The 21542-nt window shown below is 36.2% G+C and overlaps 1 protein-coding gene across 4 annotated transcripts in view; it reads left to right on the forward strand.

The window, feature by feature from the left end:
- Positions 1–21542, forward strand: part of LOC117414149 (FERM domain-containing protein 4B-like) — a 58612-nt gene that overhangs the window by 21254 nt on the left and 15816 nt on the right. For all 4 annotated transcript variants that reach the window (XM_058999791.1, XM_058999788.1, XM_058999789.1 and 1 more), the window contains exons 2-11: positions 6810–6875; positions 7196–7290; positions 8822–8914; positions 10215–10299; positions 13765–13821; positions 14451–14473; positions 19113–19196; positions 20472–20537; positions 21002–21059; positions 21302–21388. In XM_058999791.1, the coding sequence (XP_058855774.1) occupies positions 6810–6875; positions 7196–7290; positions 8822–8914; positions 10215–10299; positions 13765–13821; positions 14451–14473; positions 19113–19196; positions 20472–20537; positions 21002–21059; positions 21302–21388 (714 nt within the window). The remainder of the gene's footprint in view (positions 1–6809; positions 6876–7195; positions 7291–8821; positions 8915–10214; positions 10300–13764; positions 13822–14450; positions 14474–19112; positions 19197–20471; positions 20538–21001; positions 21060–21301; positions 21389–21542) is intronic.

Here is a 21542-nt window from a genome sequence, read left to right on the forward strand (position 1 = left end):
TTGATAACAACAGAGTTTCCATACACAATTCACGGCTTCAAAATTGCACTGACAATGAACACTGACAACAAACATCTCTCAAATACAAAGAATACTGCCGCATGTGTTGCTACCAGCATGATGTAACATAACAGACAATTCGGTTCATTATAGTATGAGCAGCACCCTCTGTAGCAGGCAAGACTACTGTTAGTATTCTTCTACTGGTAAAAAATACATTCATAGTGAGTTACCTTTTTTTTGACTGGAGGCACCAAGCCAGAAGAGTGATTGCCATTGAATCTGTGTTTATAATAATGTATTAATTTGTAAGACTAAAGGTAAGAACTGTACATGCAGACCAATTTCCTGTGTCCTACAATGTAAACAGTATACAAAAATGAGTTTCTTCTCCTAGTTGTATATACCTAAGGGCTGGTGTGGTCTCTAGAGGGGGAGGGGGAGGGGGGGGAGGGGGAGGGGGAGGGGGAGGGGGGGGGGGGGTGTTGTAATAAATAGCACATTCTTCTATCTCTGCTAGTGGTCCTGCTCTTTTAGCCAATTTGGCACCGCAATTTATTACACACCTTGGCGTCATACAGCTGAATGTCTTTCCCAGCAATTACAGTATAATCATTTATCAATTTGAGAGGCTCTGTCTATGTCTGGTCTGGAGACATCGCCTCACAATGGCATATTATCTAGTACAGTAGTCAATGAATCCTAATGGCTCTTCTACAATTTGAAGGATACATGTAGTCTTTTTACATGCATTCTAAAAAGGTGAATTCTGATTATTTTAACCTTAACCTTAACTTTGCTTGTCTATTAACAACAAAATAAAATGTGTATTGAAATGCTTTCCTGTTTGTTCACTGTTAGAATAGGGAAGGGGCATTCCACAACCCTGGAGACACAATTGAAAGAATTTCTAGCAGATGGCCACAAAATAAATATTTATTTGTTTGGACGTAGGCTTGCATATTTTTGGCGTCTTTACAATAAACAATAATCCGAGGTAGTTATTAGAAGTAATATTTGTATAATCTTCCATCTATGTTGATTTAAATAACCAGTGTACAAACTAAAATGAAAGAATCCATGTGGTGTCCAAACCAACTAAAGATTGAAAGCCAGCATAAAATTTGATTTACATTTAACCACTTCCTAGATCTTTGCATTTTTAGGCCTGTATGTTTTAAAGTCAGAATGTTATGGCGTAGGATTCATAAAAAAAGTTCTTTGAAATAAACTAATGTATTCTCCATCAAACTGTGAGGTCTGTTGTCTCTACAGATATACATCGTTCAGTTATTGTGGTCAAATATACCAGAACAGTAGCCATTCCAACTTAGCATTGTATTTACTAGGTTCTGTTCACAGTAAGGGCTGGGTGCTTCCTCGTTAATCTTACAAAACTTGGAACAGAAGACGCTCTGTGACACATGGAACTTATTAGTGGGCTTTTGGAGCAAAATCTTTTGATCTGAGTTCTTGTTTGGTTTGAAACCTAGCATGGAAGTTAATGGTATGTTAAAAACAAACAGACCCAGAACTATTTCTCAGATTTCTTGGATTTGCAGCGTGATACATATGTCGCAAGTCCTTTCTTAGTATCCACGGCAGTGTGTTAAATGGGACTGGACATATACAAATCCTGTATGTACAATAAAAAAAAATTCAAAAGTTAAACGTAATGTGTAACTGGTGTCACAAATCAATGCAAGAAAATCACTATACCACAAATGATCTATTAATACCAGTTTTTAAGGTGGCCAAAGAAGAAACACACACTTAAATCTAACATTAAAAATCTGGACTCATTCTGATCAAAAGCCACATTGGTCTGACATGTACAACATCTGCACTGATTAGATAAGGGGACTTGCAGGTCCTGACTGTCATAGCTCGGTCTATAAAGCAAAGACTCTGCTGACATTTTAGCTTATCGAATCCAGCAGGGGTTGAGAGCATCGTGCCATCTTTGTATCCCATTTGCTTCTATTGTTAACAATGACATAAGCACTGACATGACTGGCTGTATATGGGTGGACATGACAAGTGCTGCTTAAGCAATTGAACCGGAAGCTTCTAATATTGTGATTGGATGGATTAGAGCACTGCATCAGGGTCTGAACATAACTCTCAAATTACAACCTACAGGTACAAGTGCTCAATGCAGGGACAGTCTGGCCTGGTATACTGTATACAAAAGGTACACTAGGAAAGGGATCCCTTAATCGTGAAACAGCAGTTGTCAAAGGTACCTTACTGAGTATGACAGGCAGTGGTTGGTTCTCATCTCCACCTGTACTGAAATCTTGAGTGTGTACATAGAAATGCATAATGCATTATGATGTACTGTACAACTTTCAGTGGTCGTAAGCATTGCCTTTAATGTAGTAAGGTCCACATTTTACCGGGCTAAAATACCTCACTTACTTCTTGGAAGTTTAGCCATCACTTATGAAAATTCCTATAGTTTTCTAGAGAACTGCCCATAATACCACACTTAATCAAATTACAAATATATTCATAGTACCATAGAGTACACCAGTGCTTTATATGATGGGTGGAGGAAATTATTACTTCTTGTGTAACCACATGTCATATAAACTAGCATTTTAGAAGGATCAAACCATATTATTAAGGATTCAAAATAACCATAATAGTGTTTTCCAGCACTATCAAATTGTACTGTTAGAAGGGCGTGTTTGCTTAAGATGATGGAATAAAAGGACACCCTTGTGACTGTAGGGCTACGTACACACACAGGCTAAATGCGGTTGTGAGTTCACCTTCTGCTCTTAATTTGTATACACACACAGTTTGGTTACAAAGGGCAGCGACAACCGCACTAGTTAATCCTTTTCAGAGCAAGTATCGAGTGAGGTTATTAATTCAGTTCAGTTAGTTAAAGCGCACTAACTGTGTGTGTGTATTACAACCACACTTACACAACCGCAGGTGGTGCTCAGTGGACTACTGCGTCATTGCCATTGTCCCTGCGGAACTGAGTGCCAGAAAGGCATTAAAATGCATTTTAATGCCTTTCATTTTTACCCCTGATGTCCTCCAAACCCAATTAAAAAACCAGTAACAATGGTCAACCTAATTGGAGCACCAAACAGGGGAGTTTACCCACTTTTTTATTTCCCACTACACCACTGCACTTGAGTCGTTCCCACCAGCCTTCTGGTCGGAAGATTTGCCCACACGTTTCGTTCAACCATCACTGTACAGTGCAGAAAAAGCAAAACGGCATCTCAGAATGAGCATAACTGAGCTTGACGAGCTCTCGATCGATTGCCGGTGTCTACTGTGCTTTCTTCAAAAAACAAAAGCCAAAACAAAAACACAGCATCCATGTTGTCACACAAAACCTCACTATCTGCATGTTTGTTTAAACAGGGAATGCACTCACTTCAGTAATGAAAGGTGTGTGTGTGTACAACAAACAACCACAGCGAGTGCCGTTTGTAATACGGTTGTTGAGCCAACTTCAGTGTGTGTGTGTGTACGTAGCCTAAATTCAGTATTTGCAATCACTACTGTCGTTTTAATGGTACAGGACATTTGAAAGTGTAATGTAAAGCTTACTGTACAGTATATCATGGCAAAGAGACACATTTGTCTGTCCCCACTGCACCAGACAGTGAGAAAATATAGATCCTTCCCAACCCACAAAATACTTGAGAAATGTGTAACCGCAAACCTACAACTAGGTAGTTTGTGAGAGGAAATATTTGAAAACTATGGATTTTTTAAATTTCTATAACATTCTGAAAAGTTATTGCCTACTAAGTCAGTTCTGGGCTTGTCAAGCCTTCATATAATGCTTACAGCAGTTGCTGAAATATAATTATGGAAGCAGGGGTAAGTGTAACAATTTAAAGTTCTAAATATCTTCATTCACTCTATATAGTGTATAGGGGCATTAGTAAGAGATATCATGGGAAACCTTGGTATTGAAGATCAGAGAAGTGGGCAACAAAGGTAATTGTTCATTGATGGTCATTTTTCTTACCTGAGATTAACTGCTGCCAGTGGCACTAATTAGGTGCTGGTGACTCAGTAGGAGGGAGCTATCGCCTCTGGACAAACTCAACTAATGCCCCAGCATGGTGCTACAGGGCACTGGGCTTTTGAAGTTTCAGTCTTTTAAATAAGACATAGTTCTCCTGTCTGTGTCACATGGCACTGTTTCAAAGAAGAGCAGGTCATGAAATCCAACCTGGGTACCCTTTCAACTGACTCATTTACTTTAAATAATCTTTACTCCCCACCAATCGTAATTAATGGGAAAAGGAGATGCCTAGAAACTCATGTGAGTTTAGTTTCAAAGAAGGATTCTGACTGCAGTGATCAGTGGCAATTGCTTCTGTCTTGTTTTATGATAGGCAACATTTCCCTCTCTGTCAATTCTTTGCATTGCTTCCAATGGACATTTAAGGTAAGGCACTGCTTTAAGATATGTATATTAGAACATAAGAAAATTTACAAATGAGAGGAGGCCATTCGGCCCATCTTGCTCGTTTGGTTGTTAGTAGCTTATTGATCCCAGAATCTCATCAAGCAGCTTCTTGAAGGATCCCAGGGTGTCCGCTTCAACAACACTGCTGGGGAGTTGGTTCCAGATTCCTACGATTCTTGTTGCCTGTTTGTAACCTATCAGTGTACAGTTCTTATTCTTACCTGCAATTGGCCTCAGATTCATTTTTATAAAGAGTGCAGGGTTTTGTAACAATGAAGTGGTGACCTGTTATTACACCTGCTGTATGAGCTGACAGTTATAACAAGTAACAATGGAGCAATCTCAGCAAACTGAATATGAAACAAACTTGATCTAAATGCCATACTGTATTTAATCTGAGTTTGAGCTCAAGCAAAATGAGTTAAAATATGTAAACAATTCCACAGTACTGTACTAGCAATATCTGATGACTGATTAAACAGAATATATAAAGAAACATTACTGAATGTCTTGGAAAACACACACAAAAAAAGCTGTTTTCCAAACATCAGTGTGCTACAGCATGTAATAGAAATGCAATGTTGTGGTTTTTAAAAAAACAAGTTGTGCTGTGTCTCCAAATCCTTTTATGAATTGGAACAGGATGTCAATTCAGAATTCCTTTGTAACAACAAAGCATTGATGAATGTAAACTTTACCACACATTCAGCAACCCCAACCCCCCTTAGGGATTACTATAGTGACTAATCCCTTTTTAGACATGGGGGCTTGTGTAATTCAAGAGTAGTGTAAGTCTCTCAATTAATTTAGGATTATATTTAGTCCAGAATATTTGTGTGCAGGTGCTACCAAATTAGTGAATTCTTTGTTATGGGGAAAATCTAAAGGCGCACATTAGGGCAGCAGTGTGGAGTAGTGGTTAGGGTTCTGGACTCTTGACCGGAGGGTTGTGGGTTCAGTCCCCAGGGGGGGACGCTGCTGTTGTACCCTTGAGCAAGGTACTTTACCTAGATTGCTCCAGTAAAAACCCAACTGTATAAATGGGTAATTGTATGTAAAAATAATGTGATATCTGTATAATGTGAAATAATGTATAATGTGATATGTTGTAACAATTGTAAGTCGCCCTGGATAAGGGCGTCTGCTAAGAAATAAATAATAATAATAATAATAATCTCTTGGTAACTGTTGGAATCTGTTTTTTTTTTGTTTTTTTTCTTTTACTGTTGGTGGTTGTGGATAAATGCAAAGACAGTAGGAATATAATAACACTTAGACACCTGTAAGACTATGTTGTCTGAATTCAGTTGTAACTCATTTTTTGCTGGATTCAATTTTTTGAAATTGTGTTTACTTTCATTTAAACGCCAACTAATTATTCTTGAGGCTGCAAAATGGTATTTGGGGAAAATATAAATTCATGTAAATCGTAATAATTAAAGCAAATGTGCAGTATTCATTTAGATTGAATTAAGAAGTATTGCACTTTAGATTTATATTTTCCAAAAACACTTTTTACCAACTCACGGCTTAATTGAATTGGACCTGTGGTTATTTCTTTGTTGGCTTTCATGCAGACTGAAAAAGGAGGCTTTCTTTGATACTTATTAGCTAATTGGGTGAGCAGCTCTCTCACATTATTGATGTGTCATCTAGAGCTACATTTGGTTGTGTCCATATCTGATTGCTCCACGGTTTTAAAAAGTGGGTTTCAATATAATGCAATAATGATTCCTGACCCACGTGTTGCTAAACAAGAGCCTATTTGTTGGAGGTTCTTACACATTAATGTATGAATCAGAGTACACCTTTTGGATTTTATATTCCTTTTGCAGTGACTCATACATCAAAATAAATATTTAAACATAGTGCTAGAGTTACTTTATCATTATAAACTGCATAGCGTATTATCACATTTCTTCAGAATGGTGGGGTTGTAGTTCCTTCCAAATGTTCCAGTTGCCCTTTGAGCTCAGTATATTGCAGTGTGTACAGCGCCTATTCTGTAAAAAAACATCCTTGCATCACAATAGCTGAAATGATTTAAATGTATGTTATAAAAAACACACAGGTGCTGACACTGCCAGATGTTATCAGAAATGCAGGCTATTGCTACTGGATTAAAAATCAATTGTATTACACTGCGAGCTAAATCAGAAGACAATTATTTCTCTGGGAAATTAAATGCATGGTTGTATCGATTTTGTAGGCCTTCAGTCGTCAATACGGAATGCTGTAATACTGCTTTTACAGATATTTTTTTTTAAACCTCTTGAAGACTTATGAAAAACGATAGTGAATTTTCATGAAACAAGAAAGGCACACGTCGTATTGATTTGATGCTCTTGTCTTGCAGATGTCCGAAGGCAGGCTCTGCCAGGTGCATCTCCTAGATGAGAGAAATCTGGAACTACTGGTTCAGGTATGATAGACTCGCCACAGTTATAATTATCTCACCGACAATAAAGTAATCAAGTAATGGGTGTGTTTTAAAAATAATGCAATACCGTTACACACAGCTTTGTGGGTGGAGTGGGGGGCTATTTACACCTAATTATATTTGCACCTTTACTGCTAAAACTTAATTTAAGAAAAAACCAATGAAACAAACAAATATTTTAGAATATTACTTCTTTCTTGTATATGTCTCAATGGATTTTTTTTTTCCATCTCGATATACTGTACATTATTAAAATAGGAATACAACAGTATCTTTGTTTTAATACATTTTTGTTTTTACAGCCAAAGCTTTTGTCACGAGAACTGTTGGACTTGGTTGCATCTCATTTTAACCTCAAAGAAAAAGAATACTTTGGAATAAACTTTATTGATGATACGTAAGTAAAACCCTATTACTGTCAATAGTGTATTCAGCTTTTACTTTTCCATTCATTTAATGTGGAACAGCACAACAATGCCCTGTCCTTTCATTTGCAATAATTTTCTTAATCCACAAAATTCTATCAAGGGGATTATTTTTGTAATCCTGATTTTTTAAATGTATGCTGTATGATTTCTCTGCAATAGATTTCATTTCAATCTGAAAATGCCAGTGTGCTAAAAACGCTTGTGCTAGCACTGCAATAATGAAAACAGACCCTGCAGGTATTGTTTTATTGGGTGTACAGTACCATCAAAATATTGTTATGGAAATACAACAAAATAAAGTTAATAGTGCATTTACTGATAACTATACTGTACCTTTTTCAGTAGGGTAAGTTTGTACTTGACATATATTCTGTTGAATGTATTGCCGTATTGAACTTTTGTATAAGAAGTAAAAAACTTATGTTGCCATATCATTATATTAAGCATGAAAGGGAATGAAATGCTCCCTTCAAGGAAAAGCTGCATCTGTATATATTTCATAAATCTAAGAAACTACTTCTCAGAGGAAAGTTACAATGACATGCTAATGGATTGTTCCTGTAGATATCTGATTGAAAATGAATTTAAAATGTGGGTAATGTCCATTGATTGAAAGGGAAGTGCCTTATACAATAGCACCAGCTGGATCTAGCTGGTTTCACAGGCTTGTCCTTTTCCTGTTTTGAGAACATTCTTTTCTTAGTAGTAATGACTTTGGTTTGGAATCGTGTGTGAAGGCTTTCATGCTTGTAAACGTGTCAGGCTGCTCCTAGTTTGGTGTATGTGTCAGTTTGACCTTATATTGAATCTGAAAACATTTTGCAGTTTGCACGGATGTGATCATAAAATGGGCTGTCTATTTTGTCACTGGATCAATATCCATGTTATGACTGCGAAATCGATGATAAAGTTCTTCTTCTCTAGAATATTAGATTTGTGGTTATATGGTTTAAAGCCTTCAACAGGGTACAGATGAAGATGTCATTTCAAGTTGACAATTATGGACATAGAAAACCTAATGACTTAAATCCCTTTTTATTTACCTTGTGTGCTTTGCTTACACTATAAAACCTGTTAGTTGAAAACAATGATACTGTGTAAACACTCACAGAGTCTCGTATACAAAATAACGTTTTTTGAGGTGATGAAAAACACACTGCTAACCTTACAGACATGTAGCAACATTGCAGTCTTTTAGGAAGTTGTTTAAGAAGCCTGCAGCAGCCTGCTTATGTTTCATAGATGGAAATAGATTTATTATTTTGAAATGTTACATTTTTCAATTTTTGTCAGTTTTAAGTATATGGAAAACCACAAAGCGGTATGTAACTTAACATGTTAACATAACATTATTCAGTAGGTTTCATTAGATTTTATGAAGCAAAATGTGTTCATTCTATAGGGTGATGCAAAACGTTTGGCTATAGCTGTAAGTACAATTGAAAAAACCATATGCAATATTCATTCTTTTTATTGTATATGTTTCCATTTTTCCTTCAGTGGCCAATGTAGCTGGCTCCAGCTGGATCGCAAAGTACTAGAGCATGATTTCTCTAAGAAACCTGGACCCGTTGTCTTGAACTTCCTAGTCAGGTGAGCGATTTGTCATTTTGCTGCCGAGCTTGGATACACATTTAATCCTCTATGTTGACAGCCTTATTTACTCAGAGACAGACTTCTATGGTCCTGGTATGCTGTATGTTGAAACATGTATTGATGACATTAATAACGTTTTAACCTATAGCAACTGACTTTTCAGTTCAGTCCAACAAACATTTATGATAGCATTTAAATATATCACCTTTTAAACTTCACAACCACATTCCACAGACATTTTACAATTGTATGTGATTTTAAAACTTTCCAGTAGGCTGTGCTAAAGTCCCATCCATACTCCTCTTTATGAACCATATTACATGAAAGTAATGTTTTTTTTTTATTATTATTATTATTATTTTTATTATTATTTTGTGTATTTACTTATTCAAATCAGTGTCTCCCATAGTTACTTAAAATATGCCTTTTTATAAAACCTTTCAGATAAAACTCTTTCAAATAGGTCAAGGTCTTTTTGTTTAGTTTAACAATCCCACTCCATACAATGTACTTGTTCTTAATTTATTATTGATTGTGAAAAAATAAAAAATCTAATATTAGTAATACCACTGCTTGGTAAATTAGGTGGAATACAGTATGTCCTCATGAACAAGTTTTAAAAAAATAATTTAAATATTTGTTTTAATTACACACTAATTTCCCAGAATATTTTTTCCTATTGATTTGTGCCTCTTGTTATAAAAAGAAATCAAATTAAATAGTAAACGCTGTCCAAATTAGCCTTACAAACCTGAATCCTGACCTGATGGTTCCACTTTATCACTGTGCTGAAAGTTGTTCAGTGCCCCAGCTGATTCAGTCAAGAGATGTCAAATGTGCTAAATTGAATTGAAGTATTTCAGATTTTCATTCCAGGACACTTAAAAGCTGATAACCCCATTTCACCTGTGAATGCAGACAGATTAAAGCCTTATGTTCAGAAAAAACAAGACTGAAAAGCTTATTACGACCTTGAAACAGCTTGGGGTTCATTACTGGCATAAAACAAAAATCAATTATGTTAAACCTTTTTTTTTATTATTGACTTTAGAACAAAATACCACCACAACCTGGATATGATCACAATGTTTGAGAATAATCGAGATTCATCGTAAACTTTCTAAAAATGGTTTGGCGTGTTTCCAGTTGGCTAAAAGCTTCCTCCCTTCAATAAATTATAAAACAGTCCAATATGCTGGGGTAACAGATGTGCTCTTACCTTTAAGATTTTAAACCACAGAAACCTAAAAAGGGGACTTTGAATAATACTGAGATGTTTCTAATTGATATTTTACAGATTTTACATTGAGAGCATATCATTCTTAAAAGACAATACAACAGTGGAATTATTTTTTCTAAATGCAAAAGCCTCCATCTACAAGGTAAGGGATGCTTTTATATAAAATGTAATTAAGTGTGATTATTTAATGATCTTGTCGCACACTTCTTTAATTTAATCAATCTAATCTTGATATTATATGAGACAGCATTCTATTGAGCATTTTCTTGTGTCACTAATGAATTTGTTTTGCTGTTCTGTTTATCCCAGGTAATTTCAATTGAATGTGACTTTCTTAGCGAAATGCAGAAATACATTTTTGTACACAGTATAAAAACTATTTTCAGTGCATAGACTTTTGTTTCTGAAAACCACGGTGTACCTTGGATGTGGGTTTCCTGGAAAAATACACATGATTAATGTGAAAAAGAGGCATTAGATCAAAGTGTTTCTAATTCAAAACTTACCATCTGCAAAGTTTTACAGTGTGATAACCGTTTGATGTTAAAACCAAGACCCTTTTTGTGAGAGAAAAATGTGCCATACAAATACTAGTTGGCATGTTTTTGTAAAATTTTATTTTGTACCAGTTTGAAATATTTGGTCTTCACCTGGTTATACTGATTTTCCTTTTATAATATATACTGTACGCAAACAATATACTGAAAAGGCAGTTCCAAGGTCACAGAGTGAGCTGGGATAGCTGTGAGAAGTAGAGTGAGGGAAACTATGCTGCTGTGGTTTCCAGAGGTCATATCCACAAACAGTATGGTATGCCAAGAAAACGGTTGGATTTTCAAATGTGCTTTTGTACACATGGCATTTACCGAAGACAGCCGTTAAAAAAAACTGTTAGCTAGGCATCTGGCTGATATCCAGCTCTCAGCAAGTTCAGGGAATTCAATCTTTAAGATCTGAAATATCGTTAGGAGTTTTACCGTTATGTTCATTCATGACTTTATTCAAATGCTAAGCACTGAAGTTGTCCAGAGTCCTGAACATGATTAAAACCATTAGTACATTTTTTCTTTGCTCATGTAATCTCACTGCAGTTAAAATGAATTCACCCATTTAAAACACTAAATACTTCTGTAATCCACAACAATACCACATACAGTACATGGTAGGGACTTCTTTTTTTGTTTTGTTTTTACATTTTTCTACAATACATTGGAAACCCCCGGAACTATGTATTAATTCAGCCAACCTGCAATTTACTGGTATTACCAGTGCTAGCCTAAATACAGCTGTAGACTACAAACTCACAAGCAGTTTATTTGGTAATTTCATTAAACTGTGGAAAGCCTATTATTACAGACATCAAGTCAAAGCGAGTTAAGGTAATTATTGCTAGTGAAAGCAGAGATTTGTTATTTGAAAATGACTTTCCTTTTTAACTGGGAGCCAACCTTCTGTTCTCAGGAGTCCATCAGCTCTGGTACACTTGGCAGTGTTCCAGTATAAGAGTGTGAGGGGCATCTGGGCCAGATGTTGATAAGATGGGGAAGAGGGTGAACAACAGCCATGGGGAATTATTACAGCAGAGTGGTCTCTGATTATGCAAGATACTTCCCAGTTTAGTCAAAGGAACAAATAAACAACCAAATAAAAACTACTACTATTTCTCAAAACGTCTTGGTGCAGTTGGGTACAAAATGATGAAATGATCAAAGGTATTGCTTTTTATTTGGCAAGTGGGTTTGTAGTTTGTACTCTACTGTGTCCATAGAAGAACATGTCAACCTGTAATATTAAGTTCATGGTTTTGCCTAAAATGATTTAAAAAATGTTAATCTTGGCCACCAAATATTTTTCTTGGTCCGCACTTTCCCACCAAGCTAATTCACTGCTTTTCTCCTTCAGATCCTATAACAAAAAGTGCTTACATAGAACGTTCTTGTTAAAACTGATGGTCACAATGATTTAAGCATTCCTCCATGTAAATTTGTTTCACCTGTGATTTACTTAAAATGCATGTAACTTGATATCCAGTTATTAATAACTCTTGATAATTTAAGGTATGGGTTGGCCAAAGAAAACCAAAACATTTCACTTCCCTGTAGGCAACGTTATGAACACGAGAACAACATTAGCTTACATTACATTAGATTTACAAATCGAATGCATAAATGGCGTGCTTTTATTAAACAAACCCCATTAAATTCAAATAATATCCGTGACCCGATTCAGCAGCGCGATATACAGTCTTACAATAATATTACTAACACTATTTCCTGAAAAATGGGAATGCAAACTGTTATATTCTGCCACTGAAGAAACAGAAACCCGATGCCTACAGGCTTCCAAATAATCTCGCAGAGGCATTCCTTGCTACTTTTATTTCAAATCATTGACGTGGAAAAGGGCCTTGAGTCACACTGAAACACATTAGTGACAATTTTCTGTCAGAAAGGTATGACAAGAAAAATGAAACGGAATGTGTTGTACCCAGTCTGGAAGATAAAGATTTACAGTACTTTATGACTACATAAAATAAAAATGTAATAAATGTAAATGGATAGAATGGGCAATTGTCATGATTGGGGTGTGATGGGTTTGGTTTGGGTGTCTAAATGTTTTACAGCATGTTTTTTTTTTTATTTTAAATAACAAATTGTACATATGTTTGATGTGAATATTGCATATTAAAGTTCCACCACATACCCACAACTTCTGGATCTGTAATGATTTTAACAGTAAAATACAATTATATGGAATTAGTACTGCAGTAAGCCCTATACATTTCCTAGTGCTAATGTTTTTTTTTTTTTTTTTTTTTTTTTTATTCCCTGTGAAGATTATGAACAAAGGAAAACTAACTAGCAACCTTGTTACATAGCAAACCATGGTAAACTATGGTAAATGCCTATATAGTATGACCATAAACTGCAAAAATACCATGCTAACCGTGATAATATTTATGAGAGTATACTTTAGGCATAAATACGCATTTTAAAGAGAATGCATAGTTAGAACATGTTAACTTTTTCTTCCTATGTTACCTCAGAAGTAGATATGTAGGCTACATGTGCACTGGAACTGATACAGCAGCCCATTAATATCCTATCTATTCACACCTGATGAAAGACCAAACACACTTCCAGTGGAATATATTATATCTATATTCTACAGGCACCCGCTCTCCAGGAGATTGAATTGAAGAATTGTATTTCTGGGGGAAGAGAGTTGGCCAACTGAATATCGTCAAACCTGCTCTGTCAAGATATACCAAATTCGAGAGGGAGGGTGTTATGGCATACGACTGAGTTTTTTAATTATAGTTATTAATAACTTATCTTCAAACTTCCACTTCAGTTTATTTTATTCTTATGAACGTTCGTGCAAATTATATTCTGTTTTATTTTTAATCGATTGTTGCGTGCTGCGTGCATTATATTAATATTTACATTATTCCAACTCTCCCCCTTTTCTGTGTGGAGTTAGTCTAGTCTGAAATTGAGTGGAACTTGAAGGTACGGGAGGGGAAACTCTCCGAGGTTTTTAATTATTTAATTTGTTTTGTTTCATTTTTGGATTTGTGTGGCTTACGGCTTTTCTTTGCACACAGGAGGACATAGAAGTGGAAAGTGAAACGGTCTTTAAATTAGCTGCGTACACCTTGCAGGTAAGGGGTTGTTTTTTCCTATAGTTTTAGAAAGAATGTATCATGCAACCTGTAACTTGCAGTGTAAGACGAGGCCAATTTAAACTCTAGTTGTAACATTTGTGCTTCGAGATGAGATTATGTTAGCACTCAATTCAAATATATGTACATGCATCCTGGATATAACATTCACCTTTTCTTGTAAGCAAATCGATCTATTACTGTGTGCACTGCTTTTATGAGTGCTTATTTAGTGCGTGGTATTTTTAAATATGAACCTATGGAAACGTCTGTAGTTGTATGCTCAACAATTAAAAAAATAAAACCTCAAAGCTTTGTACTTCGCTGCATAAATCCCATGACTTCTTTTTTGTTTTGCTTCTTGGGGAGGAGTTAATTGGTAGGAAAATCCAAGGTGCTTATTGGTTGAACCTTATCAACAACTGTTAACCTTTGGATAGATTTTCTGTACCTTAAATTACAGTAGCTACTTTTTATTTTTTTTACCGTTCTGACAATTATAAAGTAAAAACAGAAACTCGCTATACCGTATATTCAGGAATTATTTCAACGTAAGTTAATGCTGTAGTACTGAAGCAGTAACCACAATTTATGAAACGCATTTTTTTCTTTTTTTTTTTAATGTGCAGGAATCAAAAGGAGACTTTGTAAGGTAAGCTATGATGTGTTTATATATATATATATATTAAAGTTGCACTTGAAGTTCACTGTTTTGCTTTTATTAATTACTGCTGGTTCGTTTAATTAACGATGTGGTGATGTTTTAATTCCAAAAGAATTGCGGTGTGTTGATATTATGAAGAAGTAGGGTCTGCTTTACATTTCTATCTGCAGATTATCTCCATGATGATACAAAACGTGTTTGTGAAGCCTGTGGTTCAATGTATGAGAAGATCTGAAGTACAGATTAAAGATCCACAATGGTGGAGGTGGTAGCTAGCAGTATTATTAAATTGAGGAAAACCATAGTTTTTGTTTTTCTTTCTATAAAAGCGTTACGTGTGTGTAATAATATGTAAAGCCAGCAACAGTACTGGATGAGAAAACAGTTAATTTATGCAAAGCAAGATAAAGTGTGTCAGCTGCCTTACTGAGGCGATCAATGCAGTGCTTTTTTTCTGCAGCTGCCCTTTTGGGGCCTCACCCTCACGCACTTGACCTGCCAGTTGCATTGAAGCTGGTGTGTGTAAGCTAGCTGCTAGTCCACTGAAACTGTGCTGACACACACGTTCACAATGCCATAACTTTACCCGTGAATTCTTTTCAACCGTCTTTACTACATTGTTCTTATTGAGTTGTACCGTGTAACCTGCTTGAGTGTTTCTGGAAAATCTGAACCTAGTATAAAATAGTTAGTTAGAAATGTCTCATTGAACAAACAAGCAGAAAAGATCAAAGTCGTTTGTTAATGTTTTACTAATGGTTTTTTTTTGTTTTTTTTTTGAGAAACGTACCTATGCAAAATAGCCTAGTGAAAAAAAATATATGGTGTGCAACTTGATATTCTAATATATTTTCATTAAAATACCTAATCAGAATTTGATTTGTACATTTCTGGGGAATAATCACACCTAATATAAATAGCACTGCAGTTCCAGTTTGAAGCATTCCAGGTTTTTAGCTCTGGCCACAGTGTGTATGATGGAATTTTGTATGCTGTAGTTAGTGGAGCACTAAATACTTGCCTGCAACTGTTTGGTGTCGGACTGTGTAAACAGCAGGTTTGCTGGAATGTGTACACCAACGGTATATGTTTTCTGTCACTTGATCCTCTAGCTGGTCCCCCAGTGTGTGGCTTCGTTAAAAAGTCGTTTCATTCAATTTGTATGACCTCCAACAGCTGAATGAAATACACAGAAGAGAGAACAATGATGGAAAGCTGAACTAGCCACAGCTATTGTTGCGCCCTTGAAAATGAAACCACCCCAGTTAATATTGATGACTGGGTCAACATTGTGTCATTGTACAGCTATGGCCAAAAGTTTAGCATCACCTTGAATTTTAGGATTGAGACATAATTTATATAATTATATATATTGATATGAAAGGTTATGGCGATTTGTTTTTGTTTCAACTTGATTATCTCTGGTGTAAAATGCGTTTTTTCTTCTAATCAAGAACAATTTAACCACTGGCTACTGCTTAGTCTATGAGCTATTTTGTTGATTGTGGATTCAAAGCATGGAATTAGATACTGGCTTGCATTTTCAAACTTTTTTTTTTATGCTAGACTCGGCAGGACTTTTAAAGCAGCCCTAAAGGGAACATTGATAATGAAAGTTTATTATACAAAATCAAACCTTCACTATAAATTGGATCATAAACCAACGATAATGGTTGGCTTGCCTTTTCTTCTGTACAACTAAGTCTGTATTTATAATTTTGGTACCTATTTTCTTTTTTCTTTTTTTTCTTTTTCATTATCTGTGTTTGCTGTTTTTTGGCAGCGGTGAGATAAGGTCTGCATAGATCTTATCTCTGTCCCACTTCCTGGTTCCTGGTCCACCAGGCTAGTCTGGAAGTCATGCGACAGGGACTGCGGTGTGAGAAATGTACCGTCCTTTACATTACTAAATAAACTGCAGAAAATTAGGGATGTAAAATGCAAAAGCAAGAATTGACACACCCAGAGCTTTCCCAGGCCAGTGGTGTTCTACTGGAGGCGGTCGTTTCATTAGTGATATAGCTGACACATTACTTTTATACACTTGCCAGTGTGTTGAAAAAATAACCACGGGCTGCTGTAACATAACACAGACATTGTAATGAATTCCAGATAGCTGACAGGCATATGCTACAGTGAGGCCGATCATCACAACACTCATAAACACATTCTGAATAAAGAAACCGTTTGTTTAAATGTACTCACTGGATTGCAATCGCAGCAAATCCATAATCCCTGTGCTGAATAATACAGTAGTACTTAAACCACAATAATGGTAAGCAGTGTCCTCTGTTACCATGAAATAGTTTTGGAGATTATTTTAAATAGTTCATGTTCTGCATGTTTTACTGCAGGGCTGTAAACTACGAATTTAGTGCAGAATGATGAACATTTTATTATGGTTGTGCTTTTTAGATGCATTTTACTAGCCTTGTTATTGACATGAACGCAAAATGTTATACAGTAGTCCGTCGTGTATCCGCCCATCACATATCCTAACTGTTTATCTGCCATGATAAAGCTCTTCAGCCCAGTGTGTGTGAGTGTGAGTGAGTGAGAGAGAACCAGAACCAGGGTTGGGTACCGAAGAGGGAGTAAGCAAGTCCAAACCACTGACAGCCAGGCGAGTAGCCAGAGTTCATTAATTATTGAACAGAATAGATTAGTTCACAGATTGTAGATCCCACCAAAGTTTTCGTACACTGTGTTGTATGTACTCTATGCGCTACCATTGCTGGCAGTGTCACGTGAGCTGTTCAGTGTGTTGATATGTAAATAAATCCTGTTCACCTATGGGGCGTATCAACTTCAACCTCCGTCTCGATCTCCTGCCTCACTCAGCAGTGAAAGCACGCACCCACACGGCTACCCAGTCACAAGCATTAATACCCTGTATCTTTCTAAACAAGGGATTTAGGGGAGCTCCCTAATAAAAGCTGAATCTCAAAACAATAATTGTGTGACTATAGTAATTATTACAGCTGTGTATGATCGTATTTAAAACAGGATTCATTTATCCGACTTTCTAAATATCTGCCCTTACTCTGGTCCCACTGCAGTCGGATACGCGACGGACTACTGTATACCAATGTTAATGGAGCAGGGACATTTCTGCTGCTGTAAACTTGGTTTAACTGTGCTTACAAATTATCACCCAGCCAAGGTATAAGTTTGTATGTTTGCCACCCCTGCATGTTTACTTAGATACTCGCTCACCAGAACCATCGCCAGAACCTCTAGTTTTTGATATTGAGGTTATTGGAATCTAAATACTGTTATGGTGGCTTTCTTTGGCCGACTTCTGCCTATAGAATGGCTGGGCTAATATAAGCTATGTCTTATGAACTCTTATCGTAACTTGTGGCACATTGCTTTTCCCCATGTTGTATGATTAGTGAGTCACTGTGTACTCTGTCTAGCACTTGACATTGACATAAGCCTTATGTTTTATTTTGCTGTTTTTAACCCAGTATATACTGACTGAAGCAAACACAGGCCTAAAGTGCCTACCAATTTGCACACCAGTATCTACTCAGTGTGGATAAATTAATACAGGACCCCAATAATCCCAGTATTGACATAACGTTGACTTAAAAAAACAAACAAAAAAAACGGTAATTTGTGGAGAAGATCTAGATATATTTTGAGAACATCTGTTTACAATATTTAAACTACTACTTTAATGTGTAAAATAAAGAAAACTAGTTTTGTTTAGGTTGCAACAATGTTACCTGGTTCGTCTCCTTGTGTCTAGCTATAGTGTACCAGTACTGAAAGTACCTTTTAAATATTTCTAACATGTTTGAACACGTAGAGTATTCACTCAAGAGATGACAGTTTTGAGAGATTCAATATGTGGAGATATTTGGCTGGAGTTAAGTAAAGAATAATCAAGAAGCCACACGTGAAGATTAAATCACATAAAAGCGAGTGTGTGCGTGTGTGTGTGTGTGTGTGTTTTTAAACACGGAATTGTTTATCATGTGCATGCTTGAAGACATTTCTATAACACAACAAAGTCTGCTTCGCGTTGTCAGGTTTGAGCATGCATAAAGCCTAGTCTGCTGTACTTGCAGAAAACATTGAAGCAAATTAATAAAATTTCAGAAACCTGTGTGCCAACAACAAACCGTTTTTACGATGAGCTGCCTTCATTTCATATCAAAATAGCACTACAGTAAATAGCAGGCTGGAGAGATGAGCTGTGTAGAGTATGTTATTGTAACTAACGGTTTATTGAATTAATATTACACCGTAACCAGCTATGCAGTATGTATTGTCATCATGGCTGTCTTTTTAAATAATAAACATTTTACTTTTATGTCTTAGGTGAGGAGAATACCTATTTTTGTCTTTCAGGCACAATTTCACCTTCTCTTTTGTTTCTTTTTATTTGTGATTATCAAGAAGAAGGTTTATATTTCCAGCTGAACTTCAGTAAACTACACTCACTGTATAGTTATTGTCATAACTGATGGAATTTATGGTTTCCATTTCCAACAAGTGGATACTAATTCAAATAGCTACTGTATAGTAATACAATCACTTGCAATACATTTAGATTTAATACAAAAAAGTGCCTTGTTTTGCTTTCCTGTTAATTGCTAAATGATTTGCTTGATTACAGTGATGAAAGTGCAAGAGCAGATCTCAAGAAACTGCCAGCTCTTCCTACCAAAGTTTTGAAGGAACATCCATCACTTGCTTACTGGTAGGTAATTTATTACCATCACGTGTATGGCTATTAATATACATTTATAACATTGTTGTATTGCACACTAGCATACTCCTACATCGTATTACACTGATCATTATTTACAGAAAGGGCCACCTGCAAGAAGCATTCCCAAGGTAAACAGAGAAGTCCCAGGGATAGGTCCATATTTGTTTTCTGCAGAAGGGTAACAAATCCAGGAATTGCAAGCAATTCATGGTGAATGGCATTATGATGAGTGATTTGCAGGCTGTTTCGCTGGCAGTTTTTTAAAGCATCTAGGTCAGGTTCTCCAATATAAAGCCAGCACCTCTATGACCTGTACAGTTTGAGTGTTCTGTTGTGCACACTCTGACGTGTCCATGAACTTTACGATGCTTAATATTATATTACAGATGGATGTGAAGAAATATAGGCACTGTACACTTGTACTTGTTTATTTTTCATGTGAGATGGCTTTGTTAAACAAATACTTACTGTACCATTTAGTATTGTGTATCAAATATTGTTTGTTAAAAGAATGTATGATGAAAGAATGTTTTTTTTCTCATGGCGGCAAAAGCTACATACAGTAATTGATTGTGCCTTTTCAATGTGGCTAAATTGAAATTTGTTTAGTTGTGTTCAATTGGCAAGACAAGGTAGTAGTAGCCAGTTCCTTATCTTTTAATGGCCATAAAATTCATAATTAAAAAAATAGAAATAGAAAAGAGTTGTTTTTCAGTTGACTATAACCAAAACATCTTTAAATACTCCTTCTGTTACTGTTGCACAGAGACCCAAATTGGTGAGATGGTGTTCGCCTCATCAATTCTATCCTTCAGTGTTAATTAAAAAAAAGCCCCACTTGGCAGAGTGTCTGCCTGGGGATGCAAATTGAGATAGTCTGATAATTTAAAGGTCCCTCCATCTAATATGTACTAGAATATAAACCGTCAGTGCTGGATCGATTGCTAGATTGGAGTTTAGAACTGTGTATGCTTCAATAAACATCTGCAGTGGAGATCCATTCTGCAGTGGGAGGATAAAAAGCAGACAAGTACAATGTAATCTAAATTGCTAGGACAGTGAGGCAGACAGTATTTCCTGCATGGCTGTGCATGATAAGTGCCTGCTTGTTGTGCAGAGCTGATGAATTGCAGATGAACAACAGCGAGTTTCTAAACAAAATCACCTTTGCTTGCACAGTCTCGGGCAACATCCTTGTGATATTGTGGACACGGGTGTTGTCGTGCACTCAAGATTCAAACTCTATTCTTTTTCTTTCTGCAGCGAAGACAGAGTGATTGAGCATTACAAGAAGCTGAAAGGTATAACCCGTGGACAAGCAATTGTACAGTAAGTCAAGGCTAATGCAGCTTTCAATCTCCCCAACCTGTCACAGGCTATGGTCATTTTAGTTGTCACAGAATTATTTAGAGATGTCTTAACTGTACAGGTGGGATTAAAAGAAAAGGAATCAGTGGAATGATTACAGTGGAAATTAGCGGAAGCAGGAGGTTACTGATCTCTGTTCCTGGAAAAATAACGACGCAACTGAGATACAAGAGCTGTGTCTACTGAGCGTAGATACAACTCTTTAATACCAGCTAGCTACACCTAAGAATTTTCATCAGGCAGGCTACTGTGACAGGCTATTGGTTAAAATGGATTTAATGGAATAATCCCGGAGCTCAAAACTAGAGCGCCTTGACCGCGAAGTCAGATAGAAGCACAGTGTGCAAGTGTTAATCAATGTAGGAGAAGTAACTGTGCTAGTGGGTATTCTACAGTAACTGGAGCCTGTTCTTCCTGTTTTAAAGGTATTTAACTCTAGTGGAGTCCCTTCCCACTTATGGTGTGCATTATTATGAAGTAAAGGTAAGAACGCCTTATTCTTATTAGCTGTATTCATAAAGGGCTATTTGTTTTAGCAACTTTCTCTTTTTTAGAATGAACTGAGGATGATTCACTCAGCTTACTGTATGTACATCTATAATCATTGCTAGAAATACAAACAAAAATGTAGAAGCTACTTACTGCTTATTTTAATTATTGCAGAAAACCACTTTTCTGAACCCTTTGGATGACTGTCATCTGAAGCTGTTATTTCTGTTTTGCAGGATAAACAGGGACTACCTTGGTGGCTTGGGATTAGTTATAAAGGAATTGGACAGTACGATTTACAAGACAAGGTCAAACCGAGAAAGGTAAATTATCAACAAAGAAAAAATATATATATTCTTAGTAACTTGCTGTATAAAATAGTGTTAATTCTGCAAGTGTTCTAAAGTCAAGTAATGCTTGTCCTTCAAAGTCTTAATCACAATACAGGCCAGTATGGTTTTGTTGCTCTTTGATTCA

This window comes from Acipenser ruthenus, chromosome 25, assembly GCF_902713425.1.
Source record: "Acipenser ruthenus chromosome 25, fAciRut3.2 maternal haplotype, whole genome shotgun sequence".
Classification (NCBI taxonomy): domain Eukaryota; kingdom Metazoa; phylum Chordata; class Actinopteri; order Acipenseriformes; family Acipenseridae; genus Acipenser; species Acipenser ruthenus.